This window comes from Passer montanus, unplaced genomic scaffold, assembly GCF_014805655.1.
Source record: "Passer montanus isolate IOZ18808 unplaced genomic scaffold, ASM1480565v1 scaffold55, whole genome shotgun sequence".
In the NCBI taxonomy this organism is placed as follows: Eukaryota; Metazoa; Chordata; class Aves; order Passeriformes; family Passeridae; genus Passer; species Passer montanus.
This window is the reverse complement of record NW_024370485.1, coordinates 2,729,314-2,744,245: the sequence shown is the minus strand read 5'-3', so window position 1 is coordinate 2,744,245 and position 14,932 is coordinate 2,729,314. Positions and strand designations below refer to the sequence as shown.

The following is a 14,932-nucleotide window of genomic DNA, read 5'->3' as shown; positions in this document are numbered from 1 at the left end:
GATCAACTACTCTTACCAGTTTTCTTTTGTTTACTTTATGTACTTGTAATTTATTATTAATGATATTATATGTATATTATACTAATATACATATTAATTATGTGTTTTTGACGTGGGTAAAATTTAGAAATATTACTAAAAATTATGAGTTACAGAAATAAAGGTAGTTCACTCTCCCCCAATACAGAGTACAAACAAAAGTCCAGAGGGATCCCTGCCATGAAGATTGTCTGGTCTAGAACAAAGCAAGAAACAGCATTGGAGTGAAAAACAGAAAATTCTTTCTTCATCTTTCTTACTTCTGCTGCAGCCAGTCCTGTATCTTTCTTAAAATACATAAGTCTCATGATCTGGTAATTGCTAACACACAGATTGGCAATGACAAACTTCCTTTCCCTCCCTTCCCAGTTAACCTAACAGTCCCATCTAAGTGCGTGCTTTGGGGGCTAAAATAGGAAGTACAGACTTCCTATTTTGTGCAATTGCACAGACTTTCCTTGAAAGGGGGGTGTCAGCTTCTCTGAAAGTGGCATTTGAGGTTCACAAAAGATGTAGTAGTTATTTTGAAGACTTACTTGCTAAGAAAATCGTGTGGTTGGTTTATACTTCTGTCTCCAGTTCTAGACAAGTGTGGGTTCTCTGATATCTGCATCAGAGGATTCTGGTGCTGGGGGGTGGTGCTGGACAGGGAGAGTCACCCATCAGGTTGAATCATCTGCCTCACAGACACTCCTGGATTCAGGTAAGGGAATGGCTTCCTTTCTGGGGGAAGCATAATGGTAGAGTCTGCTCTCATACAAGGATTTGTTACTGAGGGATTCCTTAGCTGGAATGATTATTCAAGGGCTCAGCCAGCTGTTTCCCGTCCGAGGAACTGGCTTTTGGGAATCTGAAAGTCAATAAGAATTTAAAAGGGGTTTTTCCTTGCTCCCCTAAAGTAGAAAAAGTCTCAGAACTGTAGCATACTTAAGTAGGTGTGTGTATTATGATTTTGAGAGAGTGATGAGAGATAGCCAGAAGGACTTAAATTCCAGTATTGAACAGTGTGTTCCATGGTCCTGGAACTGCTCAGTCTGCTTTAACTTTCTACAATCAGCAAGAAAAAAAAAATATTTTCTTTGGTAGTTTGTCTGCAATTTGCAACTTGTTTGCGGGGCACTGGGAAAAGTTGAAGGAAATTCTCAAAGTGAATGAATATGGAAATCCAACCACTATAGCTCCTAGGAACTGTGAGATCATATTTTTAAGGAAATTAACCACTGTTGTGGTACAGTCGAAAGCCTTTAAGCATAAAGAGCAGAAGAATGAAATTAATTTTAAGGATGAGTTCTCATCACAAATTAGGATTTTTTTCTTGTTGCTACTCAGTTGACTGAATCCCTGAACTTCCTTGGAAGGGATTTACTTCATTCTTTGCTTGCATTGCAACAACACACAACAAGAAGACATGAATTTTGTCCTATAAGAAATGCTTGGTATAAGTTCTTCCTGAATGCCATTTCAACGTGATCTTAAAGAAGTTCCCTTATTCAGTTTTACTTCTCTTTATGTGAAACGGAAACAAACAGCTCTACGGTAAGCAGGGGAAGAGTGGGAAATGAAAACTCTGAAATTCTGAGTTAGGACCAATCCTGTGTGCCAAGGACAATATGGACATGAAAGAGATTTTCATCCTGCTGCTCCATCTGTATTTGGTCTTCCATGTTCAAGCTATTCAAGGTGAGATTCAAATTTATATTCTCTTTTATCCTTCCATTATTGCCTTTCTTTTTAAATCTGTCTCCTTATTTCAGCTAATGTTCTTCCTCCTTTTCTACTTGCTTTTCTGCTTTCTTCTCCTGTTTTCTAAGCTGTAAGAGAGCAGATATCCTCAGCAAAAGCAGCATGTAGCAGGTGTATGTGCAGCCAAATCAGTTGTATGTTGGTGGTATGGACAGTTGAAATACTGTATAAATGGATGAGATGAAAAAGCTGATTGGATAATGAGTGAATGGAAGGAGTGGATAGACCCCGATAATTAGTGAAAACATAGGAAAATGAAGGGCTGCCTAATTCAGATGGTAGTGCACAGGAGTAGAGACATGTGGCCAGACACAAGACAGTGTGGTGGGGGCTACCAAGAGCAAAATCCAGATGACCTGATTTTCTTTTTGTGGAATAGCTGACAGATAAAGAGACCATCTGCCTTATCCATTGCTTGTGTTTCCTTTCTTACACAATGAGAACTTATTTCTCCTTTCCCCTTCCCTTCCCTTCCCTTCCCTTCCCTTCCCTTCCCTTCCCTTTTCCTTCCCTTTTCCTTCTTCCTCCCATGCTCTGTTGCCCCCTGATTTGATTTAACAGAGCTGGGAATGGGAAGTACACCACAGCTGCCACAAGACTAGGCCTATAGCCATCCTAAAGACAGCAGGAAAAGAGTGATATCAGGAGTTGTGTCCCATGGACATCTTCCTTTTCCAATGCAGATGCCTCATGTCTGCAGTAGCTGGAGGAGTGGTGCTGCCTGGCCCAGCATCAATTACAGGATATCTTCCTTTGAGTTCTCTGAAGGAAAATGTGTTGCTGTGTAGGTCAGACTGTGTTCTTGGCATTCTGAGCCTTAGCCCCACATCCACACTTCCACATCCTTTTCTATGTGGGATGCTCCATTTTCTGGTTACACAAGGAAGGCAGTAAAACTTACTTTGTACTGGTTTTCAGTAGAAGATCAAAGTAAGGTCCCTCTTATGCCTCCTAAGACAGCAACATTCTGTGCTGATGGGGTTTTGCTTGTAAAAAGCCCCTCAAACAAGCTGATTATAGCTCTCATCAAGAAATATTATTTGAGAGAGCACACTCATGTATGCACCTTTGTCACCTGAAGGTGCAATATCCCAACAGTGCAGTGTGGATATTACCTCCAGAGAAAATAAGCAAGGATAAGAAAGCAGCTTGCTTCATAGTGCATGTGCCAGAGGCAGTCTGTATTTTTCAGCTTCACAGTTGTGGACTTAAAAAAAAATATCCTTGATGAGAGGTCTGGCAATCTCTGGATCATAAATCTAGTTCCAACAAATTAGTTTGGACATTCTTCTGAGTCATAGCAAAAGCTATTCCCAGAGCATCTCTTTTAAACGGACCTTTCTAGCATTATAGACTTTACTGGGAAATTAGTAGCAAAGAAGTTCACACAGCAACACATAAGTAGGAAATGATCACCATATGTTTGCTGACCATGGTATCTACTAATCCCTGGATATACTCAGTGTTTGAAAAGTGAAAGTTGAAAGCCTTTTCTAGAACTGTATGCCTTGCAGGCACAAAGATTTCACTTACCTGTTGTTAGTTGTAGCTTGGTTTGGACACTTTGCATTGTGGAGATGTGCAGAATGGTCACAGCTCTGCACATATATTCATGGAGTCACACCCCATCCCTGGAGATGTTCAGGGCCAGATGGAATGGGGCTCTGAGCACAGTGGTGTAGTGGAAGGTGTCCTTGCCCATGGCAGGAGGGCTGGAATGACATCATCTTTAAGGAGCCTTCCAACCCAAACATTTCTATGAGTCTGTGATTGTCTGGTGTCAAGAAGAGAGTACTGTTATCAGTGCCTTACCCATTCTATACCTCCTGCTATCTCTCACAGTTTATATTTTTAATCACTGCATCTTTTTTGCCTGAATTCCTTTTCCAGAGAGTATCCCAATGAAAAGCTTGAGGTGCTACAATGACTACAGATCACAGGTGACTTGCACATGGATGGAGCTCTCAGAGGCTCATGACCTCGTTGGCATGATTCTTTACCAAAGGGACAATGGTGGAAAGTAAGTACCTGAAATGTGCTGAGCTAGATAAAAGTCCAAAGGGAAATTTGCCATAACTGGGGACATGCAGTCAAGTTTTTAGAAAGCACAACCACTTCTCTTTTTGAATTAAGCAAAAGTTATACCTGCTTCTGAGGCCTCATCTAGGAAGAGAGGAATGAATAGGCTATGCCAGTGGAGTTATTTTTATCACCTTTACAATTATTTTCTATTATTTTGTTGTAGGATCATTAGATCTTAAATAAAATGGGGCATATAGGCTGCTAATAATCAGCATTAGGAGAGAAGGAGGTGTCAGAACAAGTGTGAGCATTGTTTGTAAATCCTAAAGGGAGGAGACATTCCCCCTGTCATTTTGCTCATTTAGGAACATCATTGAGAGTGTGGTTTTGATAACTTTTGAGAAATATGTGTAGACTGTATATTTATGAGATAGAGAGGACTAGTAAGGTCTCTATCTGTGCCATCAGTTTTCCTCCCAGAGATACTGGTGTGTTTATGACATTATCTCTCTGTTACATTTGTTTCCTTTTCAAAAGGGAACCAAATCACCAGACTGGATCATTGGTGAGGATAAGAAAGGACAGAAACGGAGGAATAGTTAAGGGAGAGAGGAAGGCAAAGATGGATAGTTGAGAAGAAAATTATTTAGAGTCTGGGGATACAGGAAGAAAAGGAAAAAGGAAGAACTCTTAATTTTATTGCAAACAAGAGGGAATTTAATAGACCTAAAAGCAGATGAAAATAGTGAAATAACTTTGGAGCAGGACCTTGAAGCTGAATACTTCTGGGAAAAGATGATATAAAGTTCCTTGGACTTTTGGAGCATTCTCTGAAATATTGTTACCTGATGAAATGTGTGGATCATGAAATATAACTGAGGTGAAGGAATCAGACAAGCAGGTGTTAAAACACAGACAGTCACACAGCTGAAATCAAAATGGCCAACAATTAAACAAGATCAGCTCATAGAGGAAGAATAGTTGACTAAACCCCAAACTGTACCAGTAAGGTAATGCTGGTGAGTAGATAGAAAAAACTTCAGGGCTTCATGCCCTTTGGGCTGACTCTTTTGCATAAGACTACACACACACTGCAGTGTCCAATCCATACTTCAGCAATGTCCCTGGTTTCCTTGCTAATACTGAACTTTTAAAAATAGCAGTAGTGCTGAATAATGCTTGCTGACATATCGTTGGCTAGAAGACTCCTTTCTATCCTGGAAGAGAGTATTTGGCCTTAAATATTCACAACTTAATATTTCTCATTTGAGCTGGAACAAGATAATATACCGGGCATGAAGCCATAAGCACAAACAAAATTCCACAGGGTACATAAAGAAGCAACACATCTCTCCAGCAGCTAAGGCTACTGCAACCACACAAAGTTTATCCTCTCCTGCCTAGTTAAAATTTTTTTCTAATTTTCATGATGCTTCTTGGCCTGGAGAAAGGCCATCTGAAAGGATGATTAACATTGTGGATGAAATATTTAATGAATACTTAAAGTCCCTTAGCAGAACACAACTACTAAGGATACAGAAGCACATTTTGCTTGAGAATCTTTTTCTAAGTGTTTTTCTGGTACTGCAAAATGAAAGTCTTAAAGCAACTTAGGATCATCAGAAATTTTACAGCCTTTAACTCTGAGTAAAAGGTGTATTTACATGACATTAATTTTCATCATACTATTTCTCGTCTGAAAATATGAGATTACATAGAGCTAGGCTAAAAAGTAACAAAAAATAACTGGTACTGTAACATTCTGCTGCATGACTTTGAAATGGAGAGGCAAAATTCTGGTGTAAAAAATGTTTCTTATATTAACTGATGCAAACCAGGACTAATAGGAACAATGAGAAGAGGATGTAAGTGCCTTCGTGAATTATAACAACAGTATGGGATGAAATTGGTTTTAGGTTTTAATTTTGTACTAACTACAGGTATTTGGATCAGATCTTTATAGATCACTTTCTCTGTACACAGGGAGAACAAGGACATGTTTTGCAAACGCCAGACAGAAAATGACTTGCATGAAACTCCAGACGTGTATGTGCACTGGGTCTGCCACATGACTACAGACTACTTTGGAATAGGGGTAGAGGATGTTTATGGCTTCAGACCTGAAAAGGTTCTTCAAACAGAACTGGATGTTGATCTTTTCCAAAATGGTAAGCCTTAAATACCAAATTCTTGTTTCCCAATGAATTTTAAGGATTTTTGAGAATGTATTTGCTGTTCATCTGGAAGTGAATTCCACTTCCATTGTGAAAACTGCCAAAGAATTCCACATTGAGAGGGTTGGGTAGGGAGAGAAGGTGGCAAGTTTCTGACAGCAGGTGGGTGTAGTATCATCTCAGGAGCTAGTAAAGCGGGAGGTACTTGGTCTGTCAGGGATAAGATAGTCTGGAAATGGGGAAGCTTACCTAGATGTTTTCTTCCCCTCTGTGTATGATTTCCTCATTATCTCCTCTCATGCACCGTACCTTCACCTTCCAGTTCAGCCCCTCCCGCCTCAAAACCTCTCCGTCAGCTCAATGGCATCAGGAGACTTCTTGCTGACCTGGAAAGCAGCCGATGGAAACCAAGACCTGGGCAATGCCCTGGACTATGAAGTCACTTACAAGCGGGAGTGGGAGTCCTGGGAGGTGAGAGCAGAGGACCTGAGCTGTCCTGCTTTGGCCTGCACCATTTTGGGCAGTTGAAAGTCTGTGGTAAAAGTTGTGCAAATGAATGGTCTTTCCATTCTTCAGTGACTGTGAAGAGATATAACAAGTGCTGTTTTGGGTCAGGTGGAAGGGGCTTTCTTTCTGTGAGCAAGTGACTTGTCCTGTGAAATATAATTTTTCCTGAATGGAATGCAAAGATCTCTTCTCCACTCAAAGAAACCTCCAACCAATGTACTTGGATTTGAGTTGGATTTGAATCCCTCTTAAACTGAATTAAATAATGTTCCAACAAGAGGCTTCCCCACAAGAGGTTCATGTGGGGAAAACAGCAAAATATGTTTGAAGCTGCTCCCCCATTGAGACAGGTGGTGGTTTTTTTGTGTTGGTTTTTTTTTTTTTCTTTTAAGTTTTTAGGAATCCATATCCTTTGCCCTATCACTTCCCTAGATCTGCATATGTTTCTATTCTGTATCTGTCAGCCTGATCTTTAGATTTTAAGGGAATTATCTTGGTCAGATTCCCACATCATTCTGCACTGAGCAGTGCTATGAACATGTGTGGCTCGAGCTGAAGACAGTCTAGACTTTGTAAGCTGCAGGAGTTTGCTTCTTGTTGAGAGGGGAGATTGTGCCTGACAGTGGCTATGCCTCGCCTGTCCTGAGTTGTGCTGCAGCACACGCTGGAGCCCCTCTTGTGTGGCAGTGAGGAGACCCTGCATGGCAGCATGTGCATGGACCATCACTCTTGTGGGACTGTTGGAGATGCGGCCTGGCAGTCAACTCCTCCTCTCACTCTTTCCCTGTCTTCCCTCCACCTCTCCACTCCCCAATGTCCCAATTTCCTCCGTCCCTTCCTCTCTCCCAACAACAGGAAGCTGCCTCGCTCTTGCTCTCCAACACCACCCACTGCAGTCTCAGCCGTGAGGACCTTGTCCCAGGGAGCAGCTATGCTGCCCGTGTGCGAGCCAGACCGGGGCAGGCCAGCAGCTTCTCTGGGCAGTACAGCCCGTGGAGCACGGAGGTGTCCTGGAAGATCCCTGAAGGTAGCACGGGGTGGAGTGGGGCCATGAGGGGTTGGAAACTGAGAAGCCAGAACTTTCCTGTCACTAACCTTGCACTTGTGCTCTCTGAAGGCGGCATTCAGCCCAGGAACCTTCGCTGCCTCTTCAATGGTGGAGATCGTCTGACGTGCAGCTGGGAAGTGAAGAAAGTGATCACCACCTCTGTCCTCTTTGGCTTGTTCTTCAGGGCCACACCAGCATCAGAGTATGTGCTCTGCCCATGGCAGTGCCTCTCCCGTGGGTCTTCTGCAGGTCCCATTCCCCTGATTTCCATTAATCCTCTTTCTTCCCCTCAGAGAAGAGGAGTGCTCTCCTGTGCATGAGAAGACTTTGCCCCACACCCCATATGTTGTCCAGAGCTGTGAGATCTCTGTTAACAATTCTATCATCCAGAGCCAGTACCATGTATCTGTCTGGGCCAAGACACAGGACAAGCTGATTGAAGCCTACAAAAACAGTGAGTTCCTGTGTTGTTTCTTGCTTCTCCTTCTTGTTTCTTGGAGAGATGCCTGTCTGAGCAAGTGGGGCTGAGGCAAGTTGTGTTGAGGAAAAGTGAGTGGGAAGTGGAAGAAACAATCACTGATGAAGAAAGGGACTGTATCAGGTCAGAGCTCTGGGGTGTAGGTGTGGAGTTCCTCAGTGGCACTTGCTATTCTGAGGAAGGTGACGGTGATGGAAGCTGTTGTGCAGAAATCCAGGTTGTGACTTGGAGCTCCTCAGTGAGCATTTGCCATCCTGCTGACTTCTCTGTGATTCACATTCATGAGCGTCCCAGGTGAGAGGGGACTGTGTGAGAGGTGTTTGTAGTGAGTAGGAGTGTGTCACTATGTGATTTCTCAAGAAGTCAGTGAGCTCTTGTGGGTTTGTGCAATGGCTCCTGGAACATTGGATGAGGTAGGGATCCTTTGCCCAGTGAGGCCATCTCTGCCCACATGTATCTGAAGGTATTGGGTGACTTTTCAAACTCTAAAACTAGTGCAGCTCCTGCAGTGGGGGAAAATATCAGGAGGTAGCTCCAACAGAATTGAAAATTTCTGGAAATGTGATGGACAAGTACAGATATTTCAACTATCGCTTTGCTGCTTTTCTGTACACAGAGAGTGCTCTCAGTATTCATGGGTATGGATTTTCTGTTACTTAATACTGTTGTATTTGACTAGAAAATGAAGATGCAGAGTTAAATATTAAAAAGCTGAGCCATTTTTACATTGCACAGAATAACCTTGTTTTCAGTCCCTGGAAATGATTCACAGTGTGGAAAGAGAGGACTGGACCCGTAGGTTGGTAAGTGCTGTGAGACATTCAGTGTGTTTCAGTTCAGGTGCTGCCGCCTGCAAATGTGTCAGTAACAGCAACAGAGAACCAAGAGTATGAACTAAGCTGGAAAAAACACATTTTGAATTACAGCTTCATAACACAGAGATACCAAGTCAAGTACTGGGAAAACAACCGATATGAAAAGGTAACAAAGTGCAAGAGCCATGGATATTTCTTTGCTGGTCAAATGGAAAGACAATTCTTCTCACCTCTGTCATTTGTGCTCCTCCCCTCTCCCCAGACTCTCCAGGTGTTAAATATCAGCAACGATGAACCTCCCTTCATCTTCACCCTGCAGATGCTGGCAGCATCTACAGAATATAGGGGGAAAATGCGTGCAAGGGTGAATAGGCCTCTGGAATATGAGGGACCTTGGAGTGAATGGAGTGAGGAGTTCGCCTGGAAGACTGAGAATGGTACTCCCCATGCAGCTGCTTCTGTCGGGTTTTGGTGGACTGCTAATGGCTGGGATGGCTCTTTATTATAGCACATTCTCTCAGCTGGGGTTGGAGTGAGGTGCAGCCATGGCCTACTCACTTACCAAGGCAGCAGCCCTGCCTACATCCTTGCAGTGCATCAACAATGCTAGGGAAGGAAGTGAATGACCTTTTAAGCTTCTTTCTTTCTTGTCTTCATAAGGTGAGTACAACTAACCATAAAGTTTTCCATGTGGAGAATGAATCAAAGACATCCTGCCCGAAAGATTATCATTATTTTCTGATTCCAGTAGTCCATTCTGCTGCCAGTGACTAAAGAGCTTGATACTTTAAAAAGACAGAAGATAAGCCATCAGCTTTTTATATTTGCAGAGTGACTGTAAGGTTGTGTAAAACACACGGTGGAGTCTGCTGGAGATAAAATCTTTACATGTTTTTGCTGTTTATGGACTTGGATGCAGAATGCCTGCCATCACACAATCTTTTGCCCAAAGTAACGTGATCTTGCATGATTTGACCTAAGGAAGGTTGTAGTGGTTATACTGTGGGCAAAATTTGATGCATGTATTCAGGAAGAAATTAGTGTGCTGTTGTGGCTGTTAGCAGGGGGAGCTCTTAGAAAATCTCGGAGACTCCATTTCCTCAGAACTGTGCAGAGTCAGGCAGACTTAAGATATCTGAAGCCATGCCTGCTGTTCATGGTGGAGTAAGGTTAGCTTAAAATGTTTAATTCTGATGTCAGTAGAAGCTAAGAAGCGAATAGGTAAAGGAAACAGTGAACTCCTTTGGTCAGTATGCTCTTCAGGTCACGTTTGGCCTGTCCCACTTTGGAGGATATTCCAGCAGTTTGAAGACCCTATGATCCTGTTCCTCCATATATCAAATTCCCTGAATAGTGGCCAGAGTGAACAACCTGTTGCAGGAAACAGTCACTGTGCAGGTGGATAGCTTTTGCTCTTTTCTCTGTTTCAGTTCTGTCACCTGCGATTCTCCCAGTGACGCTCCCAGCTCTCATCATCGCTTTGCTGATAGCTGCTTATTGCAGCTATAAGTATTTCCTCAGGTAGGCTTGCATTGCAACAGGGAGACTTAGCAGCCCATGTGGGTGGCATAAAGTCTGAGGCATTTCTTGTCCCCCAGGAGAGAGGTCTGTGTGGAGATGGGCCTTGGTGGGCAGTCCTGTGCATGGCTGAGCAGGGGGGAGAGTTGGGTGGGGCTGTGGCACTGCCTGGGTTGTGCCCTGCTGTGCTGAGCAGCACAGTGTATGTGGTGCAGCCTTTTCTGGTAGCAGCAAATTGAGAAGCAAATCTTGAAAACTGTTCTTGCTGCAGGAAGAAGAAAATGTGGGAGGAAAAGATTCCAAACCCCAGCAAGAGTCTCCTGATCCAGGGCTACCTGGGGGTAAGAGGGACCTGTACCTTGAAGAATTCATTATTTCTCTTTCTTTTTCAGGACTTCCAATAATCTTAAGAGGTCCTCTTGTTTTCTAGTCCACAATGATCAGATATCTTCATTTATATATTACTTGTTTTTAGGAGAAGTTGTGGTCCTACTCAACATAAAAATGCTCTTATATTTAGCAGACCTCTTTGTGCTGTGCTTGTCAGCACAACTGTGATTTAAAATCAATGTAGAAAAATTTTCATTACTTTAAAATTTCCTGCTCCTTGCTTTTAAAAGAGGGTTCTTAAAACCTGCCCAGCACTTGTGGACTCAACAACTCTCAAAAGCAGGTTCCTAGGGGACCCTGCCAAGTAGCTCCCTGAAAAGCTTGAAGTTTGCTCTCTTGAAGTCCAGGGTAGCGACTCTACAGTTCCTTTTTATTTTTTCCCATTTCTGAAAATTTTGAACTCAATAATTTCATGATCACTGTGGCCAAGGCAACCACCTCCTGTCACATCTCTTAAGTCCTCTGTTCACAAACAACAAGTTTAGGAGGGCTTCTTTCCTAGCTGTCTCACTGAGTACCTGTAGTTAAGTCAATGATAAGACAATATGGGTTTGAAGAAACCATCTTCTGGAGAGGAGAACATACCTTTGAGTTGTATTAGTGAAGTTGTATCCCTGTTATCAGATCCTATAGGCTCTCCTATTTGTTTTCTTTGTCCACAGGGAATGTACAATTCCTAATTCTACTGCTAGTGAGATATTGCCCTTTAGTCATGTCTGCTTTTTCATTTTCAGAAAGGACATTTGGGAAGTTGGCCAACAAGCAACCAGCTGGACTTCAACAAATACAACTTTTCAGAGAAGATGGAGCAGGCTAGCTTCCTTCAAGTTGTGGATGGGTGAGTGAACAGCATGTGGTAGTGACACTGTGGATGGTCTTTAAGACCTCACTGCATCATGGCAGAATATAACCAAATGTTCTGTCAAAAATCCTATACAAGTTGCTTTTGAAGAGATTCAATTTTTTACTACAGGGATAACTGCATCTGTAAGAAATGTTTTGCAAGCCTGTGTCTAGCTATGTGTGTTTTCAACTAAGATTGGTTTATGTTTTCTGTTTAAAACAATAATATCTCTCACGAGTAACTTTTAACTTTCCTACATTCAGGCAGGCAAAAACTTTGGCAGAGTGCCTTGAAGGGCAGACTAAGAAGACAGATGCTTCCCCTGTTACACCTGACCTACAGAACTCATACCATGCTTTAAATGAGTCAGAGCATGCCCCAGTTGCCTGCTCAAGTCAGAGAGCTGGTCATTCCTTTCCCATTTCAAGGAGAAACAGTGCTGATGCAAGTATTGCTTCCCACAGAGCAATCCCTTGTTTTGCTTTCAATGGTCCCTACTTGTACAGCCCAGTGGTGTCCTCTCACCCTGATATACACCAGACCCTGGAAATGGACCCTGTAGGACTCAGTAAGAAATCAGTTTCCCTTCAGTATGTGACTCTCCCAAGGGAAGACTCTCCCCAGGCCCCACAGAGGCCAGAGCAGCCAGAAGCAGCTCCTCCAAGGGACATGCTCCCAAATCAGAAGGAAATGATGCAGCACCTCAGTGACAAGGAAGAAGTCTCACAGGCCTCACCAGCCTCTGGGGAAGGCACCAACAAGGGAACAGAGGAGCAGAACTCTCCAAAGGCTCTCAGCTCTACCACATCTCCTCAACCGTGCCCCTTGGAGTACATCACCACGGAGAGCCTGGTACTGCCATCAGCCAGCACCTCCACCCATCCTCCACATGGCACAGCTGAGGAATCACCTTGTGGCTCACAGGAGCCCCAGCCTCCCAGTGACCACTCTTGCCAGGAGTCTTCTCTGGAGAAAAGCAGTGTCATGATCCCAGTTTCAGGCCAAGCACCAGCCTCATCTCCTGAATCGCACCTGGATACCTTTGGTGACTATCTTACTGTGCCTGAAGGTCTCCATGAACATTCAAAGCCCACAAAGATTTCTTTGCCTGTCTTACAGAAGGAAAATGGTATTCCTAGAAAGCAGCCTTTGTCAGAAGGTAACTTGGTGGTGTTAAACCCTGACAGCACTGAGCCAGTTTTCCTTTGCCAGGTCGGTGACTATTGCTTCCACAGCCTAAAATCCAGTGTGAAGATGGATAACAGTCAGGAAGACCACCAAGTCATGAAACTTTCTGAAAGCGAGACAACATTTGGGCAGCCTGTGTGTGATGATGAATCCATCATAGGGAAGGAAAAGGATGTATGGAAGAGGGAAAAAATTAAGGCCATTCAGCTCTTCAAAAACCTGAAATCAGATGATTACTTTTCCTGGCAGCAATCTCTGAGGATCAAAGAAATCTGTTAAGTGGGTAAATATTCATGAATACCAAAGAGACAGGTAACTGAAAGAGGTTGCAACTGTCTGGTGAAAATGAACCCTCAAACCTAGGAGCAAGTAAACATCAGTTCCTTTTTCAAGCCTCAGTCCAATGTGTTTAAAAACTTGAATTAGCTCAATGTCATTCTCAGTGGTCTTCACAGATCTGACATGAAGAACTACATAAATATTGCTCTTTAGTGTTTTTCAAACTTTTTGGCTTATCCATGATGACCAGTTTATCCTCCTCATGATCCTGTAATACGTCACAATGATCTTGCAATTATATCAGATTGCTTGGCAAATCTTGTGCCAGGAAATGCAGACTTAACAGCTTGAAAGGTTATCAAAAGAAGACAAGCTTGAAAACCTTGGAAAGAAAAGTTCTATCCTTAAAAGCAATTTTGTTTAATTTCTGTGCACTTACAAAATAGCTCTAAAAGTCACCAAGGAAATTTTGTGTCTTTGCCTTTCCACTATGGCACGAAATAGGTATTGCCTAAGGTGAAAAAACCAGACACTTAGAGAAGAAAAAATGAGAAAAAGAATGTTGAAATCCAAGAAAACTTTCGTAATATTAATGTCCAGTCTATCACAGTGGATTCAAAGGATAACAAGGAAACATTACTGGGATACATAAAACAAGTTGTAGAGAACCATTTGGAAGAAGAAATATTACTGAAAGGAAACCCAAAGGCTCCTAAGGTTCAGTGAGAGGGAGTGGGGCAGATAACAGAAAATGGCAGGTAAGAGATGCTGGGAAGGTGCACAAGCCTGTAACTGCTATGATTCTTCTATTTCTAAGTGTTTAAGTACTATATGATTTTATTCACATTTTTATTTGCATTTATTGACTGTTTGTGCATTATATACTTCATCCTAAAGTGTAATTGATTCTTAGTTTGTTTTTTTTTCTTAAATAATGAGAGTTGAGAAAGAGGAGCCCATTTTCCCAGCTTTGCTGTATAGAAAGTGGTGCAAGGTAAGAGCATTTGTTCAGAACTGCTACTCTGCAATCAGTGAAAAGGCTTTGGTTTCAGACCTGAACGTAGACTTGACTTCCAAAAAAAAGGTTTTGTTTTTCAAATATAAAATCTGTATTAATAAACATATTATTTCTTCCTATAAGCATTTTGTTTCATATGTTAAAAATATTGTGTTTACAATAAAATTACTATTAGCTCATTTGCTCAGGTCTCAAAAAATTCTATAGGTTCAGCTATGTGGTATGTGAGGTAGGATATTTTTCTCCTGACTTTGCTGTATTACTTGACCGAAAAAAGAAGTTCTGTGTTTGTGCCACTTGATTCCTCCTGCTGGGTTAATGGGACTGTGCTGATTCAGAAATTACAGTGAAATTATTTGGGTTTTTGGGAATTTAATCCTTGTAAATGCTATTTTAAATCTGAAAGGTGTGCAAATTGAACTTGGTGCTCTTCACAGCAGAAGGCAGGCAGTTGCAGCCTCTGATAGAGAATAATGATGAACACTTTGAGAGATTTGCAATTTAGACCTTTTGTAATCAATGGATTTTTTTTGTTAATCTCCTCTTTGGCCTTTTATAAGTGGCACAATTAATTTCTTCCAGGCTGTATAATTGTGCTCTATCGAAGCATATCCTAAAAGGAGATGTTCAAATTCATATGCAAATGTTGTGTCTGAATTCATATCTTAGATATGCATCACTTTGCTGGGCCTTGAATTTCTGGGCTTTAATAATCAAGAAGAATAATGAGTGGGAGAAGTTTTATTCGACTCAGTGGCTTTTGGATAAAGCCCATTTGCATTGTGATCAGTACTCTAAGATGTGATCAGTACTCTGACAGCTCTCTGTTCCTTCTGTTCCTCTGCACTTCGCTGGGCATTTGAAGAAGC

The 14,932-nt window shown here is 42.2% G+C and overlaps 1 protein-coding gene across 2 annotated transcripts; it reads left to right on the top strand.

The window, feature by feature from the left end:
* Positions 1-517: 517 nt before the first annotated feature.
* CSF2RB (colony stimulating factor 2 receptor subunit beta) lies at positions 518-14,185 on the top strand. 2 transcript variants are annotated; one of them, XM_039725546.1, is made up of 14 exons: positions 518-742; positions 1,569-1,719; positions 3,673-3,802; positions 5,788-5,972; positions 6,301-6,449; positions 7,341-7,512; positions 7,603-7,735; positions 7,827-7,987; positions 8,847-8,992; positions 9,089-9,263; positions 10,257-10,347; positions 10,616-10,685; positions 11,469-11,572; positions 11,842-14,185. In XM_039725546.1, exons 2-14 carry the CDS (start codon positions 1,650-1,652, stop codon positions 13,043-13,045), a joined length of 2,790 nt encoding a protein of 929 aa, XP_039581480.1. In that variant the 5' UTR covers positions 518-742; positions 1,569-1,649; the 3' UTR covers positions 13,046-14,185. The 2 variants fall into 2 exon arrangements, with proteins under 2 accessions (XP_039581480.1, XP_039581481.1); XM_039725547.1 differs by having other exon boundaries at positions 1,534-1,719.
* Positions 14,186-14,932: the final 747 nt, after the last annotated feature.